The sequence below is a fragment of the Anser brachyrhynchus genome (assembly GCF_964034855.1).
Source record: "Anser brachyrhynchus genome assembly, chromosome: 9".
In the NCBI taxonomy this organism is placed as follows: Eukaryota; Metazoa; Chordata; class Aves; order Anseriformes; family Anatidae; genus Anser; species Anser brachyrhynchus.
Window position 1 is genome coordinate 17,368,285 of NC_137703.1, and position 26,663 is coordinate 17,394,947.

Consider the following 26,663-nt stretch of genomic DNA (forward strand, 5'->3'; position numbering starts at 1 on the left):
CCCGAGGGGGTCAGGGCGGCGAGGCGGCGTGTGCCGGGGAGCGCCGTGCCGCGCCCCCCCCCTGCGGGCCCCCCCCAAGCCCCACGGCGCCTCCTCAGTGCCCGCCCCGGCCCCGCCTCTGCCCGGCCCGCCCCGCTCCGCTCCGGCGAGTGCGGGAATAAAGTTCGGGGCCGGCCCAGGCGGCAGCGGCGGGGCCATGGCCTCGGAGGAGCTGGCGCAGAAGCTGCAGCGGCGGCTGCAGCTGGAGGAGAGCGGGGCGGAGGGCGACGGGGGGGCAGCCCCGGCCCCCGCCCCGGCCCCCAGCGCGGGCGAGGAGGAGCGGGGCTCGCTGACGGGCAGCGCGGGCGCGGAGCTGAGCGCCAAGCTGGCCCGGCGGCACGACATCAACGAGGGCGCGGCGCAGCCCCGGCTGGCCGCCGTCTTTAACCCGTACACCGAGTTCAAGGAGTTCAGCCGCCGCCAGATCAAGGACATGGAGCGCATGTTCCGCCTGTGAGTGCCGGGGGGCGGCGGGGGGGTGGCATGGGGGGGTCCTGCCGGGAGCTGGGGGCTCTGCCCTGGGTTTTGGGGCTCTGCCCTGGGTTTTGGGGCTCTGCCAGCTGCCCTTCGTCTGCAGTCCTTCTCAGGGCTTTTTTTTTTTTTTTTTTTCCCCGGGGGGTTGGGAGGGCGGACATCTGTCCCAAGCCTGCGTGCTCTTGGCGATATGTTTGCATTTCTGCACGTTTTTGCGGTCCTGATGGAAGGCGCTGCCCTGAGGTTAGCAGCACCATCTGATGCACATATTGCCCCCGTGCTTTAGGTAGGGAGGAGGAAGCAGCAAGAGGGCTGTCGAGTTTGCTTCGGGCTGGGGGGCTGCTGTTGAGCCCCACGCTCAGCTTACAGCCCAGGGCCATGTCTGTTTGGTTGCCCTTCCTGGGTTCAGGATGAAGGGTTCTTGTGGTGGACCCCTGCGCTGTGGCTTTCCAGAGAAACTCTGCATGGGACATGGAGAGGTACAAACCCCAGCTCCTTGCATCAGGGGGTGCACGGGCTGCATGCTGTGTAGTTTGTATTGCTGAGCATTAGTGGTGGCAGTCCCTGCCTCCCAGTTTCTCCAGCCCTCCCACCTGGCTCCCCTTCACTCTTGGCCCCTCCGGTGTACCCCTGCGTGGCCAGGAGGGCACAGCCTGCTGCAGCAGTCCTGCTTCACACCCCGGGGCATCTGGCAGCTCTGTGTCCCCAGGGCTCACAGTGATGCCTGACGTCTGCCTTCAGCAGCTGAGCTCCTGAATGTCCCCTGCAGCTCTGCTCCGCAGCATTGTAGCTCCATTCACAGTCCTGTTTGCCGGGCTTTGTGTTCCTTACCATGTACCAAAATAAAGCTTGAGCGTGGCTTCCTCTTTTTTCCCCCCTTCCTGGGGGCTGGGATGGAGTTCCCTTCTCAGCAGGAAGGTTTGTACTGAATTCAAGCTGGCAGTGCAGGGAGTTGTTTGTGTAAGCAGAAAGGCTTGCCCCTTATCAGGGCCGTGTTCCAGCCCTTCTCTGTCCCCCGGCTGACTCCTGCAGTTGGGCTGTGCCTGGGTACTTTTGTTTGCCTGTGCTCAGGTTCCCCTTCAGGGCCACAGACCGCTGTGCTCCTGGGGACTGACGTCAGGGCAGGGGGTGAGCTGATGTCCGGTGTGAGGAGGCAGGACTCCTGCTATGTGGGCTGTCAGCGTAAAGTCAGTGGCCAAGAGCCACTTCAGCTTACGCAGATGCCTGCAGCAGGGTTCGGAACTTGTTAGGTCCTCCTCCTGCCTGCACGTTGCCTTCAGCATCCTGGGGGCTGGAACCATTGCAAAGAGACGGAGCCTGCTTGAACGCTTCCAGTTCCCTGCTCCGTGGGGTGTTGCTGGCCCCAGACAGGGCTGTTGCTGCGGGAGACCTAGCTGTGTGCTTTTCGGCAAGGCGTTTCTGTGAGCGTGCTGGAGCTCTTTGTTGTGCAGGCTGCTTTGCATCGGCAGCTGGGCGCAGGGAGGGTTGTGTCCGGGCCAGATTTCTGCTCTGCTTGTTCATGTGCCTCTTCTGACAACTGGTAAAAAGGGACCCTGCAGTACGGGGGGCCGGGTTGTGGGACTGCGAGGGCAGGAGGACGAAGCATGCAGGCAGCCCACTGTGGTGCACGCTGCCCAGAGGCTGAGGGTAGGAGCCTGGAGCAGGCAGTGGCACCGACTCCGTAGGGGTAAGGGGAGGAATAGCATTGGTTGGGGAAATAAAAAGTGGAAGAACTGAATTGCAGCTGAATTTTTAGACAATGAGCTCATTAAATGCAGGCCTTGCAAGAGGGAAACCTAGCCTTTGCAGTTGAATGCTAATCAGCTGTTCAGCGCCGCTGGGAAACATTGCGTGCCCTGTGAGGACGGCCGCAGCTGAGCGCGGGCTGGCGGAGCCCAACGGGACGGGGTCGGGCTGCGTGCCCTGTGCGGTGGTGGGCATCCTCCTGCAGACAGGAGCACAGAAACCCCCTCTCGGGGTTTGCTCTGTTGAAGGCAGCTGGAGTTGTGCTTCGGAGGATCTGCTCTTTGCTCCATCTGGTCCCAGAGACATGTTTCAAGTCCTGGCCAACACCACGTGCTCCAGAAGGAGAGGAAATGTTCCCTTTAAGTCCTGCCAATCAGAGCTTGAGTTAATGTGATTAAGGCTTTTATTCTTTGTATAGCTTACTGGCCCCAGCAGCTACAACCCAGGATCTTTCTTACGAATGTTAGAAAACAAGCGTTTGACGGCCAGGGATGTCTCCTCAATGCTGCAGGATGCCAGGCTTCTGCTGCGGAACTTCCCCTCTGTGGGTCTGGGAGCCCCCATGCGAGGGGCTCGCTTGGGCTCGTCTCAGCCCCCTGTTCCAGCCTTGTGACCCCGTGCTGAGCTGTGCCAGTGCCTGCAGCGGGTGCTGGGGCTCTGCTGCCCTGTGGGCCACGGCTGCCAAGCCCAGAGGGGCCCCAGGTGGCCCCAGGTGCTCTTGGGGTGGGCTTTTTTTGGCAGAGGGACCAGGAAGTCTGCAGCTCAGGCTAATTATAACGTGACCTAATTAGCTGCCTGTTCTGACAACGCGTGGGGATGGAGGTAACCACGATAACCTCCCTTCCCAAAGCCTTGCCAGCAGACCCTGAGGAGCTCTGGGGTCTTGCAGCTCACCTTGCTGCCATCCCTCCCAAGCCAAGGCAGCTCGGGGACGGCTGTGTGAGCAGGGTGCATGTGACAGCCGGGCTGTGCTGGGTCTGAGCGACCTTTGAGGGACGTGGTGGGGGAGGACAGCAGCCACCAGATTAGTCCGCAGGGTGGGAGGAAGTGCTTGAATTCCAGTGCTGCTGTCACTTCTGCATTTAGGGAGTTCAGTGTGTTGCCCACTCGTTTTGCGACTGTGCCTCCTCCTGCCTTGAGGCTGCGGACTCCCCTTGTCCTCCTGAGGCTGCTGTGCTCCCGCTGTGACCGGCTGTCTCTGACCATCACCAGCTGTGTCTGGGACCCCTGTGGTCAGGGAGGTAATCCCAATGGGGAATTGACCGCCCTGCGTGCCTAGCACCTGGCCTGGGCCCTGTGAGGGTCTTGCCAAATGCCTCAGAGGAAATCCTGGTGTAGGAGGCTTTCGTTTTGTCCTCACATCACTGCTGGAGCTGCGTGTGGCTGAGGAGCTGGAAACAGTCGCTGGTGGTGTGAGGCTGCTCCTGTCCCTGGTATGGAGGAGTTTTTTTTTCAAAGCTCTTGGCGTGTAAGGTGATATGCAATGCTTGGTGGAAATGAAGTACTACTTAGAAAGGATTTTGAAATATTTAAGAAGAGCTTATTACCACTTCTCTTACCATTACTCTACTTTGTTTCAGAGCCTGTTGGGCCATTGCAACACGCAGGAGTTGTAGATCAAAGTACAGTTGCTCAGATTGTGTGGAGCAAGCTCAGGTACAGTGAACGTGCACAGGGAGGGCAGGCTTTCTTTCCAGGCTTTCTCAAGAAGCATGAATGTTTAGAAATTGCTCTTTGATCTTCCAGGATTTCGAATTTCTTTCAACTATCCTTTAAGTTGTTTTTTCTTCAGGCAGGTGGGGAGGCGACTGCCAAGTCGGTACTGGTAATGCAGTCCTCAGCTTTTCCTTCTCCTTCCTTCTGTGGTGCAACCCTCCGGCTGTGCTGTACAGCACCATTGTAATGATTGTACTAGCACAGTAACTGTGCATAACACTTCTTGCTCTTCAGCAAGTTAGTTCAGCAAGTACTCCCTCTTTCCCTCCTTTCCCCCCCCCATTTCTGCTGCTGCTTTCCTCCCCCGGTGCCCCAGCAGCCAGGCACACAGCGCAGCCTTGGTGGAAGGGAGCCAGCCTGGGAATCCACCCGCATCCTTGTTGCAGCAGATTTTGGCAGCAGCCCCGTGTGTCTTGTCTGCTGCCAGGTCTGAGGCTGCGGCTGTGCTACGAAGCCTCGCTGCGCTGGCTACGGGGCTCGTCACTGTGTGCGGTGTCCTGGCTCTCCCAGGGGGCCTGGCTGTGCTGTGGCAGGAGGGGGACTCACGGTGGCCTGGCACTGATGTGCTGCTGGAGTGGCCTCCCTGTCTCCTGCATGCCAGAGACGTGAGACATCTTTGCCCGTCAGCACAAGAGCCCCTCCGTAATGCTTTCGCGTCACCAGGAAGAGGCTTGGCTGGCAGCCCAGGGAGCTTTGAGCCCAAAGGGAGCAAAGGTCCGGTGTCACAGCAGGACAGCGGGCGGCAGTGGGTGCTGGGCACCAGGAGGCTGCTGCGGCACCTGGGCACATGAGTGGTGCACAGTCCTGCTGTGCCCCTCTGGGAGTATGGGATGGGTGGCTCCTGGGGTACATTTAGGCACCAAACCTGCTGTGGTGCCCTCTTCCAGCTCTGCTTGTACCTGTGCTACCCTTTAGGTGTGTCCATCACCCCCTAGGGACGGAGCTGCTGTGAGGCAGTGAAACAGGTGAGAGCCTTGTCAGGGCCTGGGGAGCTCCTGGAAGACAGACGGTTGGATTTGGGGTAGGGCTGAGGGGCGCCAGGACTGATGCTCCCCAGCCACTGCCATGCTAACAACTGTGCTGTGCCTGCTGCGCCGAGAGCCTGTGCCCGTGGGGGTGCGGCGGGGAATGAATTACGCCGTCTCTCATGCCCTATAAATACGCCTCTCCCTAAATAGTCTGGCTGTGCGGCTCTGTGACAGTCGTGTGGCTGTGCTGAGGTCCTAAAATACTCAGGCTGCTTTTGGAGGCGAGTGGGGGCAGGGAGGAAATGCAGCAGTGAGCAGGGTGCTGTGTGGCCCCACAGCTTGCACTGGGTATCTGGGAGCTGTAGTGTCACCCCTGTTGTGAGTGACTGGTAGCACTATTTCGGGGTGGATGGATGCCACCTGAACCCCTGTCCCTGGCCGGTCCCACGCAGTGTCCCGCTTGGAGAAGCGTTGCCTGTACACTGAGCACCTATTGTGCAGCTGGCACTGCGTGGTGCTCGGCCGCCCATTCCTCACAATCCTGGCTTTGTGCTGCCTCTCTGCAGGGCCGGTGAAGCTGTGCCCGGCAGCACGGCACCCAGCACGGCTGGTTAACCCTTTGGGGGCAGTGTTTGCCCCTCAGGCTCCGTGCCGGGATAGGGACAGGCACCGGGGACTGGTGTTTGTGCAGGCAGTGCCTGTAGGACAAGGACAAGGTGAGCACAGTAGCAGTGGGCTGGGTGTCTTCCTCCTCCTGACTTCATCTCCATTGTTCATCCACTCTGAGAGTGGTGAGGCAGTGTCCTGACTGCAGATAAGCAGCCCTTCTTCAAGGACTCCTTGTAGCCAGCCCTGCTTCCACAGCCAGCCAAAGAGCAATGTTAGCTTGTTAGGCTCAAAAACAAACAAACAAAAAAATCCCAAGTTTCCCCCTGCCAGGGTATACTTTGCTGCTTTATCTGATCAAAGGCACTGCCTCTCCAGCTGCCTCACTCCAAAAGAACAGCTCCACACCCTTACTCCCAAATTCACAGGAAAAGCAATTTCCCAATTAAATATGGGAGAGATCATACTTAGTGTGCTTCTGTGATGCCGTGAAAGTGCAGCTCTGAGTTGGGCTTGGTAATGCTGCTAACATGTGCCTTAATTAAACCATGCCTTCCTACAATGTACCTGCTGTCTTTCCTTCCCTGACCCGTCAGCTCTGTGACCTGGTTTCTGCTCCAACAGAGGTTTCTCTCCTAGTTTTCCAGAAAGCTGTCCAATCTGGTGGTCTTGTGCTTGCTGGATGCGGATGTGCGGGCAGGTTGGTAGCAGGGTCTGCAAGCCAGCCTGGTTGGGATGTCCCTGCCGCTTGGGGTCTCGTGGGCCTGATACACTGGGCCTCTTGGAACTGAAGAGACGGGATAAAAGGTGGTTTTGGAAGCGGTGGGGCTGTCTGACAAGCAGCAGAGCCCCCCCGGTTTGGAGGAGCAGCACCTGGTGCTGTGGCAGGGGCAATGCTCTGGGCTGCAGCCCTGCCTCATGCCGCCCACGCCTGCCAGTGGCTCAGTGCCAGTGGCTTTGTTCACGCCTTCCTCTGCCACAGCTTCCTCTGCGGCTGCAAGGCTTCTCGGCTGGAAAGGGCTTTTTTCCAGGGCAACCACAATTGTGCAGGTCTTGGGCTGGGACAGCTACAGCTGTCGTTTTCTTTGGAAGAGAGCTAACAGTGAATGAATGAAGGGTGGAAGGGTTTCACCAGCTCCCGCCAGGGGGGAGAGAGAGCTTCAGCACCGTGCCTAGGATTTCTTCCCCAAAGAGCTGAAAGGATTTAACTCCATCGGGATTGAGATGGTGGTGGGGAGGGAGGCCAGGAGCAACAGCAGGCATTGCACCGGGGCTGAGCCCAGCCAGGCAGATGCTGCCCCATGCCCCTGTGTGAGCCCTGTCTCTGTGCCAGGCCCTGATGGCCAGCCCTGGTCCCGACTTGCTTTCTGCTCTGGGAACGTGTCTTGAAGCAGGCTGTGGTGGGGCCTTTCACTCCCTGTGAATGCGGGATGAGGGAGGGCCACAGGGCTGTCTGATAGCAGAGCGCTCATCCTTAAGGCTTTGGACTTTGAAACCCAGTCATGACCCTCACGGATGTGAAGTGCTGAATGCTCTGGAGGAATGGGCACTCAGTCGCAGGGCACTGCCTCCCTGTCTGTGCTCTCTCCTCCTGCAAGGAGTCCTCACAGTCTTTTGCGCTCTTTTGGGAGCATGGACCCGCTCCAGCCTTGCTCCTAGAGCTGTCCTGAGGTGGGTGTGGATTTCTCATCTCACCAGTGGCTGTGTTTTAGCCCTCAGGCACCAGCCAGGATTCCCTTAGTGCTATGCTCCCTGCTTCCCCAGCCTGTCTTTCTGCTCAGCCTCAGGGCACCGAACCAGCAGCTGCCCTGAAGCAGAGCACTTGTGCAGTACAAAAGTGTTTCAGAGAGGAGAGAGCTTCACAGCCAGACGGGTGTGTTTTGCTTACAAAGAAAGATGGCCTTTTGCTGTGGGAAGGTTGTGAGTGGTCTGTGCTCCCTGTTTCTCCTCTGAATGAGCCTGAGACCTGGCGACAGCTGGCATGCCTCTTCCCCACCATGCTGGTGCATGGTGTAAGCTGTGTGTAAGTGACCTTTGTGCTGGACACGCAAGTGGGTGTGATGGAAATCCCACTGAGACAAGCTGAGTTCCTCTGTGTTCTTTCTGTGTGGGGCCATTTGGTCCAAGCTCCCCTGAGCACTTCCCTCTCTGAAGAGACAGCTCTGAAGGCTGCCAGCCACTTCCCTGAACTTAATATATCTGTGTTGTACAGCTTCTCCTCTCCCCTGAGCTTTGAACCACCATGTTACTTTTTTCCATTTGCCCAGTTCCTCTTCTGGGAAGATCCTCCTGGAGTGGGGAATGATGAGGGCTGACCCTCTCCCCTTTGTATACCCCACAGGTACGACTCAGGACGGGATGGGTACATCGATCTGATGGAGCTGAAACTGATGATGGAAAAGCTGGGAGCCCCTCAGACCCACCTGGGGCTGAAGAACATGATCAAGGAGGTGGATGAAGACTTTGATGGGAAGCTCAGCTTCCGTGAGGTAAGGGTGACCATGGGCACAGCTGGGGATATGATTGTGGGGCAGAGGGAGGAGGCATCTGGGCCCCATTCTCTGGCTGTAGGTAGCCCCATCCCCTCTGTGTGCCTCCAGCTGTGGGGTGCAGTGGAGAAGCAGGTGAGCTTCCCCACACCATGGACAGCTTGAGCTGGAGCACTGTCAGCATCTATTTCCATGTGGCAACAATAGTACCAGGTGCTGAAGAGCTTCAACCTCCCTGCTTGCTTGGGGAGCACATATGAGCCCTGCTGCAGCCGCCCGGGAGTGCTGACAGCTCCCTGCTGTAGCTGGGGGTGGCACAGATTTGGCACATCCCTGCAGTCACAAGGAGTCTTTGCTGGGTTTCTGCAGTACAGCAGCTCAGGCCTTATTTCAAGTGCAGGGGAAGGACTCTGCTCAGAGCAGCCCGTTTCATGGAGTGCAGAAGGCTTCTCCTTCCGGTTTATAATGGGCCCCTCTACATCACACGGTGACCTGCCACAGCAAGCTCAGTGTCCCTGCAGCAAGGAATAAGCTGGGAGATGCTGTGGTTCAGTACTTCGTGTTGGCTCAGCAGGGACGGGCAGCAAGCAGGTCGGTCTGTCTGTCACCACTGTGCTCTGAGGCGGCTGGGGTATCAGTCGTGCTGGGGCAGCTGAGAAGAGTGGTGTGGGCAGGACAGGAGCAGCTGCTGGGTGAAGGAAGAGAGGACACTTAAATGACCTGCACGTGGACAACAGTACCCAGCCCTCTTCTCAGCAGTTATCACAACGTCCTCTTGCATCATCTTCTGCTAGGCTTTGATTACTGCCTGAATCAATAGTGTGCGTAACGCTGTGGCTTTCTAAATTAACCAACAGTTCCTCAGGCAGCATGAGAGCCTGGACTGCTTGTATCCTGTGGCAGCTGTGGGCTGTGTGGTTATCCTGCTTCTTCCCCCTCCAGGAGGTGCTGGAGATGTGCCATGAGCATCTGGGCTTCCCAGTTTGTGAAGGGGCTGTGCTCTTGCCATGCCTCTTCTATAGTGGGGATTTGGTTGTGGGGATGAGGTGCAGAGCTCTCTGTGGCTTCATATGTTCTGTTCTTTATTTGGAATATTGGGGGGGGGAGGAAAGGAGGTTGCCTGTCCACCCTTTAGAGCATTGAAGTGAGCTGTGGGAAACACTTCTTTACACTCCTGTTCCTTGTACACGTTTGCTTTGTCCCCTCTCATGCACCGTGCTCCCAGTACTGCTTGGAGAAATGCTTCCAACCTGAGTGAAAGCCTCTCAGCTTGCACCTGCAAAGCTCTAAGCTGGCAGCTCCTCTGCACAGGGGAGCGTACATGCACAGGCAGAGGTGAACTGGAGGTAGCAAAGAATCCAGCGGAGCAGGAAGAGCACCTTGTCCTTGGCCCCAGGTCAGACTGGGGCAAGATAAGCACTGGAGGCAGCACAGACATGCAGCTGTGGTTGCCAAATCTCTGCATGTGCTGGAGGAGCCCTCTCCGCCTTGCTGCGTGCTGCCTGAGCTTGCTGTCAGACTGGGAAAAGAGTTAGGAACAGCTTCTGGGCTTTGTGAGCAGTACTGCAGACACCCTCTCCCACAAAAGCAAAGCGCCTTTATCCCCCAGGGTGCTGGGAGATCCCTTGGTGTCCTGGCTCTGTCAGTGCTGCACGAGTGGCAGTGTGGCTCCTCTTCTGCTGCCACCTGTTTGGAGCACGGCCGCCTATCTGCTGGCATGGGCTGCCTGCTGCCAGCCCTTGGCATGTGGCAGGAGGCAGCTGGTGTTGCTGCAGCTTCTCACCAGATGCAAAAAGATGGTCGAGCAAATGCGAGCTTGAGTGGTACACAGATCAGAACAAGGGAGTATTGCTGGCAGAGCTCTGGGGACGATTTACTTAGCGGCTTTGGCAGGTGCGCACAGCTTCATGTGGGAGAGAGGAGCAGGATGCTTCTTGCCTTGTTGCAGGTGTGCTGGGCAGAGAACCCACAGGGAGTCAGGTTTCCCGGTGGGTGAGGAGGCCCAAACCAGCCTGTGGCCCTGCCCCGCTCCACTTGCTGCTGGTAGTGACCAGGAAGCACATGGGGAGTGATCAAGCTGACTTGGACCACTCTGATAACCCAAGGAGAAACCCTGGTTTAAATGCATGTCTGAACTCAGCAGTGTGCAACTCAGGCTCCTGTCTGCCTCTCCAGAGAATGTCCTGACAAATCTGCCTGAGGATGTGCTGCTTGAGGTCTGTCTGGAGAATTGCGAAGGACCTCTTCCACTTGCAACAGGTCAGCTTTTGTTGCTGGTTTGAGCAGTGCCATGTCTTCCCACCCCATGTAAGCAGGAAGGCAGGCCTGTGTTGCTCTGACTTGCTGCTCACAAACCACTGGCCCTGTTAGGAATGCTGCCTGTACCATTGACCTTTAAGAGTCCACAAATACATCAACAATTAACTGCACAAGACTCCCTCTGTGACTTGAGCAAAGCAGTTTAGGCTTAAAACATCAGGTACAGCTGGGGGAAAAAATATCTCAATGTTTGGTTTTATCATTACCACAGGAAACCAGAGTTAATTGGTATAATAGTAATGCCCAATCCCCGCTGCTATCTACAACCTGCAAAAATCCACCCACTGCCCTCACACCTCCACTGGTGTAAATGCAGACCCACGTCATGTGTTTGCTAGCAGGGTTTGTGCAAACCACAGACTTGGGTGGCACTGCTTTTTCTGGTAAGCTGTTGCAAGGCTGCTGCTGTCAGTCAGACCAACGCCTGCCCTCATGTCCAGGAGGCAACCACAGTGTTTAGTGGGGTGCATATGTGCAGCATTGCTCTGAGACCTGGCACTGGTTAGGTCTCTGCTAATGAGTGATGCGAGGGTGGATATATCTTTTAACTCCCACAAAGCTTGTGGGGTACGAAGTGTGTCCTGCTGTCCATGTTCCATGAGAGCAGGATTTTCAATAGTACCAGCATTATTCACTCTAGCTTCTGTTGACATTTCTGAGGCTTGGTTAGCTATGTGTGGTAGAGCCTGGGCCTAGCAAGGGGATGAGGTGAATTAGGAATAGAAGTTCATCGAGAAACTTAATGTAAATTCCCTCTGCTGCTCTCTAGTGAGAGGATTGATGCCTCAATAGCAAATGACCAGTGGGCTGTGGGTGGTATGCTGACAGAAGGAAGGACTGATCCTGAGCTGTGGAAACCAGTATGATGCCCCATAGTCTGCCTCGCTGGGCCCTCAGGGCTGGAGCTATGCTGTGTCCACCCCAGCAGTGGCTTGGTCCCTGCTTTCCTTTTGGCTCAGCCTGCTTTTCCCGGCTGCAGCAGCCGGTGTTCCACTGGCGGATTGCTGCCCCATCCCCTAGTTTCAGGATGATTCATGCGCACTTGTGACTGGGTGTTTCCAGTCCCTCCCTGTGTGACAGCTGTACCAGACCTCAGGACTGTGCTGCTTCCACTGTCCTTTTCCAATGCCAGGAAGTGGGACTTAAAAGGGTGGAGCAGAAACTGCGAGGAGGAACCATGACTAACAGCAGCGTGTGCAGCCTGGCGGCTGGCCCTCTGTGTGTCTGCGCGCAGCGGTGGGGGCAAGGGAGAGGAACTATCCCAAACCCAGCGGATCTGAGCACAGAGAGGGTGTCTTGGGGAAGATTCGGTTTCTTTCTGAGGTGCTCTGCTTGTTCAGCAGAGCATCGTTTAATTCGTTACATGTGTTTGGAGGGGGATAACTTCCCTCCCGAAGCATAGCCTGCTTTCTGGCTGCTCTGTGCTGAGCACGCAGGGGCCCCAAGGCCGCTGCATGAAGCAAGGCCTGGTAACGCTGCATCTGTGAGAGGGCAGCCAGCATTGCCGTCATCTCCACACCCTTTCCCATGGGAGTCTTCCCAAACTCTTGCATCTCCACTGGTTTCTGCAAGCAACTTGAAATGGGAGAGTGGGGCTGTCTCGGTGCAGATGCTGGGACTCTGCTGCCCTCCTCTGGGATAATGCAGGCTGTCTGGAGGAGGAGGGAACAAAGTCATAAAGTGCCAGGGATGTCAGACATGCCTGTGCAGATAGATTTCACAGTAATCCTATGTGGTGTTCTCAGCTCTCTGCCCTGGACTGAAGTGCCGCAGTGGTGCATCGCTGCTTGTGCTGCTTTGTACTTGGGTGGCTTGTCCCTGGCTCTGTTCCTTCAGTGCTTCAGCACTGAGACACCTCCTGGGATGCCTGAGAATAGCTGGGAGTTACAGGAGTGTGGTTGTCAGCTGGAAGGTGATGCGGAGGTATTTGTCTTCAAGCAGATTGGTCTCATCCTTCCTGTTTAAAAAAAGAATAAAAAAAAATAGTGCTTTCCTGAGAGATGATAGATTTTTTTGTTTTCTTTTGCAATTCGTTTAGCAATTTGCAGTCTACTGTAGTGACTCTGGGTTTGCTAAACATCTGTAGTCCAGTGCAGGACAATGGTATCAAAGCAAGTTGTTCTATAGAGGCTGGTACTTGTTCAAGTCATCTCTGACTATCACAAGGGCATGCCCCTGACTTGACCCCTGACGGATACGTCTGAGAAGCTCTCCTGTATGTTATTTAATGGGCACAACAGAAATACACTGCCATTGCTCATTATAGCTAAACCAGTCTGGGTTCCCTGGAACAGGCTGAGGCATAGCTCCAAGGACTGATTTAAGTAGCTTTTCCCATGTCCTCAGCAAGGACCAGTTGAAGTGACCGTGTTCTGTTGTTCTTCGTGCATTTGACCTTAATTTGGTTTTCCCCTTCCATACTGTATGGACAATTATGCTTAGAAAGGACTGAAGGCAGGGTTCTTGGCAGCTGAGCAGTTTCCAGATTCCTTTCAAGTGCACATCTTTGAGCTGATGTCCTCTCTAAAGATGTCCTCTCTAATAAAATTGTGCTGGTACCTCTATCCAAGGAGGCTGGGGTTTGGGTGTGAGCCAGGGCAGTCTTTGCCTTGCTTTTATTCCTGTGGGATGTGATCTGAGACCCCAAAATAGTGGGGAAGCTGCTGGGGGGACTGTGATATAGCATTAGGGTGTGGGGACATATGGTGGGCCATGATTTAGCACTCTATGGTTGTACCGGGCAGGTGGAGATGGCCTCCTTCCTCCTGCCCTGTAGCAGTCTAGGAGCTATGATTCATCATGGCTCTGCTCCACAGAAAACCGTCTTTTCCTAAAAAAAAAGAAATAAAAATAAAATAAAAAAAAAAATCTCTTTGGTCCAATGGGGCTGTGTGGTAGAGCCAGGGCACTGAAGCACAAGTTGCTTAGTGCTATTTGGTTTATATAGAACTGGTTTCCTTTGCTCTAAAATGTAAATTCCTACCTCCCAGATGAATGTCTGCTTTGCTTGTGCTTTAAGTTCTCACCTCAGCGAAGAACTTGAATGTTTCCTCTCTGTCTTGCTAGTTCCTGCTGATTTTCCATAAAGCTGCAGCTGGGGAACTTGAAGAGGACAGCGGCCTGTTGACTCTTGCAAAGCTTTCAGAGATAGACGTCTCCATTGAGGGAGTCAAAGGAGCCAAGAACTTCTTTGAAGCCAAGGTATGGTGTGGCAAAGAGGAACATGAAACAACTCCGCACACAGGCACTAATTGTTTTAATTGTCACAGAGACGCTGACCTTGCTTGCTTTTCAGTAGAAGATAGTTTTCTACCTATCTAAAAGGAAGTGTATTTCATCTGCCCCTAACCATAGCCATTGTTTTTCCCTTCAAACTTTGCTATAATCTTGCTAGGGCATTCCTTTGTGAATCAGTCAACACTGAAATGGCTTCATACACTGTCTCTGTTGTGGGTCCTACCCTGGTAGACTGGCTGACTTGCATCCCTGTGGCTGGGAGCTGTACAGAACTAGCTGGCTGACCGCTTTTAAAGACAAAAGTGTCCTGGAAGCTCATGTGAAGGACTTGATTTTCTCATTTTGCAAAACTTGCCTTGACCACAGCACTCAGAGTTTAGTAGTGAATGGCGTATTTTATAGTATGGAATTTCAGATGTCTTTCTTGAGCAGCTTTCTGTAACCTTTGGAATCAAAATTATTCCACAGGGTCCTGGAGCTGGCAAAAAGAGCTTTATACAATTCGAATCTGACAAAGCACCCTTTTTGAATGTTCTTTTGGAGAGAGAATAATCCTGCTTGTTTATATAAGGAGTTTTGTCCTCAGAGTATAGCACAGCTATTGCACAGCAGATGTACTAAGATGAAAGCTGGAAAAATAGCCAGGAAAAAAAAAACACAACACAACATCTCTTTGATCTGCAGATTATCTGTGGTCGTATGATGTTCTCAGATTTGGCTATGATTTAGAACTGTTTTCTGCAGTAGTTTCTACCACTGTATACTTGCAACTTATGCTATTCTGCCTGTTTACAGAAATAATGTATTTGACCTAGCACTGATGGCATTGTTTTGGTTGCTTGCTAGTGACTTATTAGTAATTGACTTTGACATCAGTAAAAGAAAGGTCAAAGTGAACTAACAGGTACTGGGTGTAAATACCCAAGCATTGCAGTGTAATTAATACTTGACCCATTCTGACAGCTTCCCAGCAAGCAATGGGAGGTGCAGCAGACAGTTCAGCATTGCTCACTCAAGAGTAATTCAGACTCTGCTTCTGATGCAAGGCTTGATGAGCTTTTACTTTTTCTCTCATAAAGGTTCAAGCCCTTTCTTCAGCAAGTAAGTTTGAAGCAGAGATAAAAGCTGAACAGGATGAACGAAAGCGGGAAGAGGAGGAAAGGAAACACCGCCGAGCAGCATTCAGGGAGTTAAAGTCTGCATTCACCCAGTAACCAACCAGCCAATATGCACTCCAAGATTGCACATAACTTGGTACGTTTCCCAGATCAGGGCTCTACCTGGAGAGAACTGCCTGGATCCTGTCTAAAATTCGTTACAGCTTTGCTAGTCTTCCTCTCTTGAAGATCCTCCTGAGCTCCTAAGGATGCAACTCTTGCAGTTACTGTGCATTCATAACGATGTGAATCGTAAGAGTTGTGTACATGCTGTTTCCTCTGAACCATCAGGAGTGCATCACCCTGAAGTAGAAACAGCAGGTAGCAAATCAGGGTGAGTGCTGAGAAGTGTTGTTTGCCACTTCATTCTTTCCTTCTTTTCTATACATAACTTTTCTCTTAACTTCTTATTAATTCATTCCTTGCTTACAGACAAGTGAGGTCTTGTGTAAAGCAGGGTGTACAAAGTACAGATTCACTTCCTGTATGTTTGTACTGCTGTTGGGTGTTGTCACACAACCCTGACTTCATCCCTCTTCTTCCTCAAAGCCCTGTGCCCCAGGCACTGTGAAAACACTGTGAAGAGAGAAAGATAATTACTATGGCTATGGATCAAATTATTTCCCGTAGACTTTTCTGCTACCCAGCATGTTGGAGAGTCTTCCAGTTTTCCTTCTCTGAAGTGCCATACTAACAAATCTTTCAATAAGATGAAAGATTTCTGAGAACTTTGAAGAGAGGAAGCTGGCTCTCTTAAACAAGGAATAGAAAACTGAGTTGCCTAATCATGTATCTTCTTTCACATTCCATCATGTTTAGTGTACTGTATGGCTTTACTGTATTTTCCAACCTTCCAATCTGTTTTTAGGGGGCTTTGCCAGATGGATGACAAAATTGGATGGAATGCTGGGTTTTTCTATCTGGAGATGTGCTCATCCTGAATCATAAAGGTGGCATTGTTTGATTTCATTAGAGCCATGACAGATAAAACCAGCCCAGCATACTGAGCAATCCCTTCTCAAGAAGTGAAGACCAGAGAGGTTAGCATGTTTAGTTGAATTGAATTCAGAGGGCTTGCACTGTATTTAGCTATTTTCTTTCACAAACACAGGAAACTTGTCCACAAATGTTAAAATGTCTGATGTTTGTCTGGATATACACTGTAGGTCATGACAGAGGGAAGCTATGTTCCCTTGGGGAGACCACTCCAAACACGAATTTGCCCAAATTCTGCCTCTGCTGTTGCCCCAGTTTGTGCTTTTCTGTATTTTCCAGATCAAAACTCACCAGTCATCTTTTCACTTGTCTGTTTTGCTTCTTAAACTGTGAGCACTAAACTGTGAGCATGGAATAATGAATAGAAAAACCTCTACTCTTTAATGTCAGGTGAAAGAATTGCTAAACAATTAAACTGTGTATATATCTTCACAGATTATATTTTATAAAATCACGCTTTTTTAGCTAAATATTTATAATTAAATGTTTTTATACTTTACAACAAAGCAGATAATTTCATCTTCAATTATTTCTCCTGTTGCTGAAATGTACAAATAAAGCATTGTTACCTCCAGTCTCATCTGTTGCTTATTTTAGTTATGTGCACAAACTACTCCCGTGGCCCTCACTCCTGACCGTGCCAGTGTTTGAGCCCAAAAGCTTGGCATCCTGACTTAGATGAGCAAGGAAGAGTTCGGCTTTCCCCTTCTACACAGCAGTTCTGGATGAAAAAGTCCAATGTTTGCAATTCCTTACAAAGAGACATGACCATGTAAATATTTGAAATGCTGTCCACTGCTAAGTGTTGACAGCTGAACTCTGTCAGCCTTCCCTTTTCTTAAAATAGCCACTGCATCTCAGCCCTGGTAGTGACCCAGCTGGGAGCTGGGCAGGTTGCTTCAGCTACATATGGCTTTGTATTTCCTCCTTCCCTTTTTATATAAGTGGAAAAAGATGCATGGAAGTCTGAATGTGTGTCCAAGCACTTGGTTCTGGTGTTGGTGATCTGCTAAGTTTTGCTGGCGGGGCCAGCACGGAGGGCTCAGGAGCAGGCTTAACTGTGCATCAGTGCAGGCACAATCCAGTAATGAAAGGAAAGATGTAAATATTTTATCCAGCATAGGCCTTCAGTATGGCTCTGCGTGTTGTAGACAGTTGATGTGTTTGTTGTGTGTATGAGCTCTTGGGTCTCTGAGATAAAGTAAAATCTGGATGAGGGCTCCTTAGTCTTCATTTCTGTGGGAAAATGGCAACACTACAGCTCTCGATTTTATTTTTTATTTTTAGTTTTTTTTTTCTTTCCATGCAATAAAGCAAGCACTGCTGCCATTTGCTGATTTGCACATGCAGCTGTGTGAGGAGGCTGGGGCAGCAGCAGGGGAGAGTGGAAAGAAAACTTCTAATGTTTGTTTTTTAATAATTTTGATTCAATTCCAGCTGACAAGTTTCAATGAGGAAATCAACAGTGTCTGAACTGGGCATAGCTCAGGCTGCAGAGCCTGGGAGGGTGGGTTCTTGCTTTTAGCTGTGCATTTGCAGCAGGACAAGGTGGCTGTGTTGGGTCAATGGGAACAGGGAGAATTTGTAAATGTGCGGAAAAAACTGCTGCAGCTGCCCTCTTAAAGGAGTATCAGTCAGCTGTGGAACTTGTCTGTGATCAAGACTTTGCTCCTTAGTCCTTTTCCAAAAGGATGCCAGTCTCCTGGGTTAATTGGATTTTGTCCCAGCCCAGCTTTCTTCTATGAGGATTGTCTTCTCTGGCATTTAGAGGACGAGAGTGTCAGGTTTTATAGTGTTCAGTTTTCTGCCAGAGTAGCTTTGTTCAACTCAAACAGGTGCTGCTAGCTGTCGCCTTTATTCAGTGCATTGAAGAATAAATGCTTTTGGATGTACATTTATTTTGAAATTGTAGCAACGTGAATTTTGAAATCAGCTTTGCAAGAATTGAGATTGGGAAGTTAATTGTTCTTTAAATTGTTCTGTTTTGCTGGCAACTATCAAACTAAATAACAATGTCATTAGGTCATACAGAAATACTAAAAAAGAAATTGCTTAGCTGAATGCCTGAGCCAATAGTTACTGGCTGACAAGATCTACTTAATTTTAGTTACCTATAATTAATGTATTACAGTTCTTGATGCTGTCTTCCCTTTATGCCTGGTGTCATCATAGGTGGCTTTTAAAGGTCCTGGCAATACCAACTTTACTTACTGATGCCTGCTGGTATGTCGATGCCAGTCTGGCATGACTGATGCCCCAAGTGACTCTAAATCTGCTTGTGAGGATAAGTAGAGAAGTTTGATGAAAAGCCTGCTGCGGATACAGGTCTTTCCCAGAATGGATGAAGACTTGTGTCAAGTCATTTATCTCCTAGAACAGGAACTCCAGCTAGTCCTGTATCCCTGGAGGAATTTTGTTTAAAATTTCCCAGAGTAGGAAATGTACAGCAGAGAACTCATGAGCGCTTCAGCCAGCACTGAGAGCAGATACTCGGATTGCAGCGTGTTTCTCACTGATGCTACTGTCATACTCATGGTAGGGCTGTAGGGGACAGACACCATGTGATAGATGGCAGGATGTCTTACCTAAAAAGCTCAGTGTAGGCACAGTCAAGAGGGAAAGGGAAACAATATGATCAGGGAGTCTCTCTCCTCCAGGTTCTTCATGGCTTAGAGTTCAGGCTTTAGCTGTGAGGTTACATAGGTGACTACATTTAATTTTAATCTTATGGGAGTGTCCAAATAAATCCCTTGGCAAGATGGATTGGAATAACTGGAGTACTTTACTCTTGCTTTTCAAACTCAGCTTGCCAAATGTGAGAAGGATGTCTTAAAATAATTGGGTGTTGCAGAAGTAGCAGTGTTTATAGTGGTGCTTTGTCTTTTAACGTAAGCCATCTGAGGTGACAGATGCATTGAAGTGACTGCCTTTAAAAACCACAGTTGGATGTTCACCTGCCTGCCTTGTCTGCTGTTTTTATCATTATTTTAGGGACATGACAAATGAGGATGCTTCTCTGCTCCCATGGAAGACAGGCTGCTGAGAAGATGTTGGCTCTTCTCAGACAAAATGCCCAATATTTCAACAAACAGGAGCTGCTTTTCCAAATAACTAAACTGGGGGTGGGGAGAGAAGGCATGACAAACTCTGCCACATCTTCAGGGCTGCTTTATCATGATTATTTACCATTTCAAAGCTGTGCTCTGTCTTCATTGCTCCACTGCTCTACAGAAGGAGGCGGGCTAGGATGGGTGACAACAATGGGTCAATAGGGAAGGTTTCTGGTTCGTTAGGGATGCCCTTCCCTTGCACTTGTATTTTTAATAGTGCAGATGAATTGGTATGGTAATTGAGAGGGCTCTGAAGTACATCATGCCCTCGGTACCCTAGTAAATGTCAGACTAGCTGCTGAGGTAATTTCATACATAGACAACATGTAGTAGTCCTCTAATTAAACCATGCAGGAATTTAACCACACGGATATAGTCTTGAATTTTCACGACAGTCTTCATGCTCTGCTTGACTGAGAGTTGTGGAGGACTGAAGAGGCACCTGCTATTATAAAAAAAAAAAAAAGATTTAAAAAAAAAGTCATCTGAGGTTCCTGAGATATTTAAAAATAAAAATAGAAAAAGAATTCTGCAGATGAGACATCTTATAGACATTCTCTTCCTGATTTTTTTTTTGTTTCAACGATATCTTTATACAAACTGTGGGAAAAAAAATCTCTACGAGTGCTAAACATCTCCCAGCTCAGATAAAGCTTGCCTTACAGCATGTGAAAATATTTTGAGTACTCAGACTCATGTTCACTAAGTAGAATAATAAGGTACAGCCACTTCTGTAGCAAAGCTGGAAGTTCTTGCTGACAGCTCGCGGTGCAGTGCTGCCTCTCCCTCTCCCCAGACCGTTATTAGCATTGACTTCAGCTGTGTGACAGCAACGAGGGGGATCAAATGTAGTTTATCAGAGGCCAGCTCCTGGTTAGGGAGCTTTGCTTTTACATCATGGCCGCCTAAGGGAGAAATTCCACTCTAAGATTTTGGGGCGAAGTAGTCTGTTGCTGTCAGCTAAAAAACAAACGCCAAGAAATACAGGCTTTCAGCCCCCCAGCTCGGAGGCACCACTTGCATTCACCGCTGCATCATTTCTGGCTGGCGCTCAGCGCACAATGACAAGTATTTATTCACCTAGCGCAGGGAGGGGGAAAGCCAAATGGACCGTGGCTGGAATCATGACTGGAGCGGAACTGTTTCAGCTGAAAACAGTTATATCTCCGCTGGTGCGTAACGGCTAAAAATAGGCTTTGGGGCTGCAGGAACCATATGGGGCTATTCTGCACCATGGACTAATATGGATTTTAGGACTAAAAATAAAACAGTATTTTTAGCTGGGTAAAAAAATAAAAAAAGTTTGCTTTGGGCTCCTGCTGGTTTTTAAAGGGACGAGCCGGGCAGGGCTGAGACGTAGCCCTGCGTCTGGCTGGGGCCGGGCGCCTCACAGCCCGCCGGGCCCTCAGGGCGCGCACCGCCTCCTTCCCACAGGGCTCTGCGGGGGGGGGGAGGGGGGCAGCGTGCACGCGCCTCCGGCAGGGGGCGCGCTCCCGCGGGGCTGCGCGCGCAGCCGCCGGAGCCGCGGGCGGTGCCTCCGCGAGGGCGGGGGGAGGGGCGGGGCGGGGCCGCCGGGCATCCGGGTCCCGCGGCGGCGGCGGCGGGGGGGCGGGGCCTGCCCTCACGTGACGTTGCGTGGCGGCGCGGCCGCCATCTTGTGTTGTTGGGGCCGAGGAGTCGCGGCGGCCGCGCGGGTCTCTCCGTCCGGGAGCGCAGGTAACGCCGCCCCGCCGCCGCCGCGCCCCGCTGCCGCCCCGACCGGCCCTGTCGCCTGCCCCCGGCCGCGGGCCGGACCTCAGGCCGCGGGCCGAACACCGGTCTCGCCGGCGGCTCCCGTCCGCCGCGGGTGCTGCAGCCTTGAGGCGCCCCGCGGCCTACCGGGAGGCACGGCCCGGCCCGGCCCGGCCCGGCTCTGCGGGCCCCTCCTGCTCGCCCTGCCCTGGGCTCCGCCGGGCCCGGACCCCCTCTGCCCCGGGGCTGCGGGCCCGGCCTTGTCCTCGCGGTCCTGGGGCGGGCGTTGTAGCCTGTCAGGGGCCGTCTGGGGCTCCTTGGGCCCTGTGGGGCCGGCGACTGCGGCCCGGCTCCGGGTCCCCTCCCGCTGACCTGCGTGAACTCGCCCGTCCACTCCCAGCCCGGCGGCCTGGGCCGCTTTCCGGCCGTGCCTCGGGCAGGTGCGCCCTCGTAGCAGCTCCTGTCCCGCTCTGGGCACGCCCGGCCCTGTCAGGGTACCCGGCCCGAGGCAGGAGGGAGCCCCGAGCCCCTCTCTGCCCCCCGGGCGGCAGGGCGTCGCGAGCAGCAATGACCGGCAGTGTTTGAGTGGCGAGGCCTTGGTAGCCCGGAGAGCACATCGATCACAGTTGTGTACATTTGGTATTGATCCAAGACAAGTAGTTTCAGTGTAAACAAAGCAGTTGCCGTTCTTTCAACTCTGTGTAATTGCACTTTGAAGTGGGACAAGTTGTAGACCAAAATGAGATGCTGCCAACTAGTACTTCTGAAATAAAACCTGTTTTCCTCAGTAACCATCAGATTAACATTGGTTTGCTGCTGCGATGCTTTATCTCTTACTATAATTCTTACAGGTGTGTTTTCTTGGGTGGGAGGGGAACAAACTTCTGAATTCTGTTTACGTTCTTCTAACTTCTTGCTGCTCATTCTATTTTCTTGCTTCAGGAGCTGACTTGGGCAAGTTCCTGGAAAGTACGTGTAATTTTCTTTTCCTTTTCCCCATAATGCTGCTGGTTGCTTTTGTTTTTAAGAAGTTTTGTAGTAAACATAAACTCATTTGCTCTTCCCTCAATGTAACACTTGGTAGATGGACAGTGGGATGTTTTGGAAATGTTGTAAACAAAATCGGTTGCTGCAGTCACCAACAAAAGCTCTCCTCTGGGGTTGTTGAGCTCTGTTATTGGGTGGTGGCTTCCAATAGATGAGATTTTTAGCATTGTGAGGTATTGGTATTCTTGTCATTCACTTGGCAAGGCGTTCTTTGAGTAGTTAGCAGATGTCGAGATAAAAATGCGTGCCGTAATCAGTCCTAGGGGGATCAGCAGAAACACTGGAGTGTCTATTGCCACTCTGCACCCCTTTTACCCATCACGCGCTTACAGGCACATGTTCTGCAAGTTACCTGATGTCAAAGGTCACGTGTGTTAGTGTTAATTCCTCACTGTATCTGACTGAAAATAAAGATTCTGTCTAATAGTCAACTGTATTAAAAAGAAGGTAAAGATTTATGTGTGGAAGTTGAATGCAAGCTGTCAGTTCCAGCAAGACCTGATTCTTGTGTTGAAGCATTGATAGGCCCTTTTGGTATCTGACAATATTGTGTGTGAATACTGGACTTTCTTAATGATTTCAAGAGCTGCTTGGGATCTCCCAGTACCTGGTTACATGAACATGTGTGGGGGTAGTTGGTTGCAGGATTTATTTTAGGACCTTTTCTGAATGTTTCCTTGAGTCTGTATTTTAAAATAAGAACAAAACAGTATGTTACATGAAAAATGTGATTTTTATTCTGACATGAGAGAATTGCTTGTAAATACAGAGTTGGTATCTGTACAACTTCATTTTTCAAACCGTTAAATCTTTGATTGATGAAGACTTTGAATGTCAAGGGGGGGGGTGGATAAGGAAGGTTGCTTTGAGGAATTCAGAATAAATACTACTGCATCTCATCTACTCTTGCTGTCCCGTACCGTAAAGCCAGTTGTCTAAATAGAGCTCCAGGAAGCTCCGGTATACTGGAGGTTCTTAAACCTGAATGTAAGAAAAATGTTGGTAGTGCTTCTAAGATTTGTAGTTACTTCATTTAAAGCAGGCTGGATGTCAGTCATAGATCATCTCATTGGGGTAGCCACGCAGACTGGCTGAAGAGGTTGTTTGCTACTACATGCCTCTGCTGAAAGATCTTTGTAATTATTTAAGTATGTAAGGGAAACATAAGTGCACAGTAATTTATGAAGATGAGCAAGGCATCTGAACCATTGTCTCTTCCTTCCCCTTTTTCCCCTCCTCTGAATTGGTTCAGGCATTCAGCTCTTCAGATTTTTTTGTTTGCAATAACAAGAATATGAAATTTGACTCTGCCTACTTTTGTCTGATCTTGTAAGTTCAAGTAACTGTCACATGTATGTTTCTTATTCTTTCACTGAGGTCTTTAAAATTCTGTCATAGTGCTTTTAAACTATGAGGTTAAATCTTCTCACAGTCTGAGTTTAAAAAAAAAAAATAAAATCATTTTTGTAGCATTTCTGTCATACTTCTGTTTTTTCCTCAGTGCTGCTCAAAGATGAGGGGAGGTGAGCTGTGTTTAATTCATGATTAGAGCTAGAAAGAGGTAAGGGACTGAGCAACAAAATTACAGTTCACAAACAAGAGCATAGGCCTGATCTGCTTTCTCCTTTCTATATATCTTGCTAGAGACCCATCGGACATTTTGGTAAGGAAAAACCTATTTCCTCTTTGTTATTGAAGAAGTGTTTTTGTTGAAAAGGACTCTTTCTTTGGGTGGCTTTCTCATTAATTGATTTTAATTGTGACATTTGACAATTGTGACAAATGACAATTGATTTTAATTGTTCCAAAGAGTGTTTATCAATATGGTGATAGGCGCTTTATATATAAACATTGACCTTTGAAATGAGTGACATTTGAAAACTTAGGTTTATGAAATGTTGCAGGGAGGGTGGTATTTGATGAGAATGAAGTCAGTTTGCAGCATGGTTTTGCCTCTCTTCTGTTGTAGTCAAGTTCTGAACATCTTTTGACTGCCGAAAAGATTGGTCTTGATGGAAAACCATCCGAACAGAAAACCTAGCAGGTTTACTCAAGATGTACTTAAGTTGTGGATGGAACTAAGAATTAAGTGTTTTAAATTATAAGGTCTATACCACATTGGCCCTCTTGTGGTTGGTGGTAGTGTGTGTGTATACATACTAATACATATATATAAATATATACGTATATTTTATAAAAATGTAGCTCATCATAGTGACAGTATCATTATTTTTTCATCTTTAGCTCAGACGGTAGTAGGGGACTGTAGAAGACCAAGATCTTCGCATTGCTTTCTTAGTAGGTAAGATTGCCACAGTGTTGTTGATTACAAAATCAACAAAATGTGCCCAGTTCTCCTTTTTACAGAGCGGGCTGTCAATCCATTCTTTCTGAAAGTGTTTAAACAGTCCTTGAAGGTAGTAACACTGCAGCAGTGGCTTGAGGTCTGCAAGAAACTAGACTCCCATTGAAAAATATATGGCCCTCTTGCTAGATTTTTTTGTATGGAAAGAATGCGTAGAATTGTTTTGATGCATTTGAGGCTTTGGGCAAGTGTGATATCAGTGTGTGTTTTCAGGAGTGAGCTATTACTACAATCCTTAAAGCTCGTAATATGTAGAAGCTGGATATCTAGACCTCAGGGGATTTCGGAGAAAAGCAGAAAGGATACCAGGAGCTCTGTAGAAGTAATGGAGTCATTACATAGGTCAATGAGTAATTTTGATGGTCATTTAGAAAACTTGTCTCAAAATAGTGTCTTGTTGACAGTACCTTTTGGATTGCTTTCTAGTCTTTGATTCCTTCAGCTAATTATTAAAGCTGTGCATTATAATTTTCTCTCTTCGGCTGTATGTTTTCAAGAATCTAGGCAAATGAAGAAGAATGATTATTTGATGCCCTCATCAGCGTCTATTGTATATTTAACTTTCCATTATGAACAGATAAGCTAACTTACGTGTAATATGTCAGGAAAATAAACTGGTTGGAAAAATACTTTCGCATGTTAAACAGCTGTTACAGTAGTGGAAGTAAGCATGATATGTTGTATTTTGTGAAGTTCATGTCCTCTTCCCACATATTTAATCACGTTCATTCAGTACAGAAATACCCCCCCGTCACTGATGATAAATTTGAATGCGTTGTATTCTGTTGATAGTCTTTTATATTAAAGATGCTGATTTGACAGGGAGATTCGGAGACTGTAACTCCACATATGTAGATCAGATTGGGTAAAAGATGTGTGGTCTGGATATGGCAGTGTGTCAGTTCAGATAGGAAGGAACGGAAGGAAAACTTCATACGCAGATTACTTTGGGTGAAGTTTTGTGATGATGAATGGATAGATGTGTCAAGGAGTTGATGTGACTGACAAGTAATGGATTTTCAAACCGGGATTTGTGAGCCATGTGTGGCAGAATCAGAGGACAGTACAGGTTGGAAGAGACCAGCCTTTGGCGGTCGCCTGCTCCAGCCCCTGCTCACAGCAGGGATGGTGTCAAGCATTAGGCTGGATAACGTGTGCGATAGAAATGAGAGAGGCTGATCATAGAAATATCATCTGGTAAGGCTTGAAAGTATAAACAACTAATAACGTGATTTAATAAATTAGAGGAATGGTTTAACTACCCTTAAAACCAGTGGAAATTTTACTCGTCTTAGTTAATGCTGAATCATCTGCATATGTCATTTTCTTTATCTGTTATCCTAAGGCACAGAATCAGGATCGCATCACAAGTTAGCTTACAAAGATACAGTTCTTAGATCAAAGCAAGCGGATGCCTTTAGCAATAATAACATAAATAGAAAAAAGTGATAGCTATTAAAAACTCAAGTAATTCATATGTAGTAACAAGGTAATTTCTAATTTCCTGGTTGATGAACACATGCAGTCTGATACACATACTAATTCTCTCTGCTGAGACTCTTTATTTGACACTTTCTGACTGTTGAATATTATTTTTTCTAAAGTATAGTATGTCTCAGAACTGCATGCATAGGAAACCTCAAGGGGGCAGGCAGGGAGGGAGGATTTCTGCAAAGCCCGAAGAAGCTGCTTGTAGAAATGGTAATGAAAGCAAAACCAAAAAACCACAACAGCCCAGACTAATTCAGTGCATGTAGTCTGAAACTTTGCTCTGCCATTTCATGTACACACGTGGGCTGTGTAATGTGTGTGACAAGCAGGAGAGAAATGCTGCACTGACCTCTTGGTTGCATTCCTGTAGCCTTGCTACTGGCGGTGAAGCACTTGACCAGAAGCAGGTAGACAAACTCAGCATCCTGACCTGTAACACTCTGTGGAATAACACGAGCTAAATATTCACCTAGCAGCAGATTTTCTGTGTACAAGGTAGAGACAGATGTGAAAGTGATTTTCGGCTGGGAAGCAGTGCTGGCAGAGCTTTGGGCCAGGATTTGGAAGGAGAAGTGCTTTGTGTTCCAGCCAGTGGCAGGGCCAAGGGTGTGGTCCCCTGACTCTGCTTGGAGCTTAATCGCTGCTGTCTGCCTCCGGCTGAGGTCTCATAATAAAGGTGGAGGTCACGCTGCTTTCTGGCTGACACACGGGGAAAAGCTTTCATGTTTGCTCGTGTTCAGGTGAAGCAAGAAGTGGATAACTCTCTACCCTTCCTCTAAACACCAAGCTCACAACAGGTAGGAAAGGCAGAAAACATCTGGCAATGCGGTATTTAATTGTTGCTTTATTTTTCTTGGATTTTGTTAGGTGTGCAGGTCTCTGTAGTCTCTCTTGTCATCCTATCCCAAAATAGCTTTGTTTCCTACTTCTTGTGTTTTTCACTTTTGACTATGGTGCAACATGTTGCAAGCTGCAGTGCTCCTTGAAGTTTTAGGTGAATGTAGAAGTGAGCAGAAGCTGGTCAGTTTGGTCCTGCTTTTGAGAATGTTGCAGGCAATATTTGACCAGAAATCGCTCAGAGATTTTTTGCAGTGATTTGAGACAGAAAAGATACGACTTTAAAAGAGATCTGAAAATGCAACTGTAATAGAGGCATAGTTTCTGGAGAAATG

At 49.8% G+C, this 26,663-nt stretch overlaps 2 protein-coding genes and 1 long non-coding RNA gene across 10 annotated transcripts in view; 2 read left to right on the forward strand and 1 right to left on the reverse strand.

Annotated features, from left to right (window-relative positions):
• The first annotated feature begins 112 nt into the window (after positions 1-112).
• Positions 113-16,321, forward strand: EFHD1 (EF-hand domain family member D1). The gene is made up of 4 exons (XM_080603697.1): positions 113-492; positions 7,891-8,038; positions 13,424-13,558; positions 14,674-16,321. The coding sequence occupies exons 1-4, from the start codon at positions 197-199 to the stop codon at positions 14,806-14,808; spliced, it is 714 nt and encodes a 237-aa protein (XP_080459823.1). The 5' UTR covers positions 113-196; the 3' UTR covers positions 14,809-16,321.
• LOC308199477 lies at positions 14,671-20,292 on the reverse strand. Its single transcript, XR_013954676.1, has 2 exons — positions 19,938-20,292; positions 14,671-19,302 (listed from the first exon to the last, which is right to left on the reverse strand). It is a non-coding gene; the product is annotated as an uncharacterized lncRNA (long non-coding RNA).
• A 177-nt stretch (positions 20,293-20,469) lies between these two features.
• Positions 20,470-26,663, forward strand: part of GIGYF2 (GRB10 interacting GYF protein 2) — a 78,682-nt gene continuing 72,488 nt past the window's right edge. For 5 of the 8 annotated variants that reach the window (XM_080605056.1, XM_080605058.1, XM_080605062.1 and 2 more), the window contains exon 1: positions 20,470-20,573. The gene's annotated coding sequence lies outside the window, so the exon portion shown is untranslated. Of the gene's footprint in view, positions 20,574-21,536; positions 21,558-26,663 lie in introns of those variants that run through there. The other 3 variants (XM_080605060.1, XM_080605063.1, XM_080605057.1) reach the window with 2 other exon arrangements.

What these genes read in the sequence shown, in the direction of transcription:
- EFHD1 (XM_080603697.1), top strand. Translation starts at nt 197, where the DNA reads ATGGCCTCGGAGGAGCTGGCGCAGAAGCTGCAGCGGCGGCTGCAGCTG. An exon ending in ATGGAGCGCATGTTCCGCCT is followed by an intron (nt 493 to 7,890) that starts GTGAGTGCCGGG and finishes TATACCCCACAG; the next exon opens with GTACGACTCAGGACGGGATG. An exon ending in AGAACTTCTTTGAAGCCAAG is followed by an intron (nt 13,559 to 14,673) that starts GTATGGTGTGGC and finishes TCTCTCATAAAG; the next exon opens with GTTCAAGCCCTTTCTTCAGC.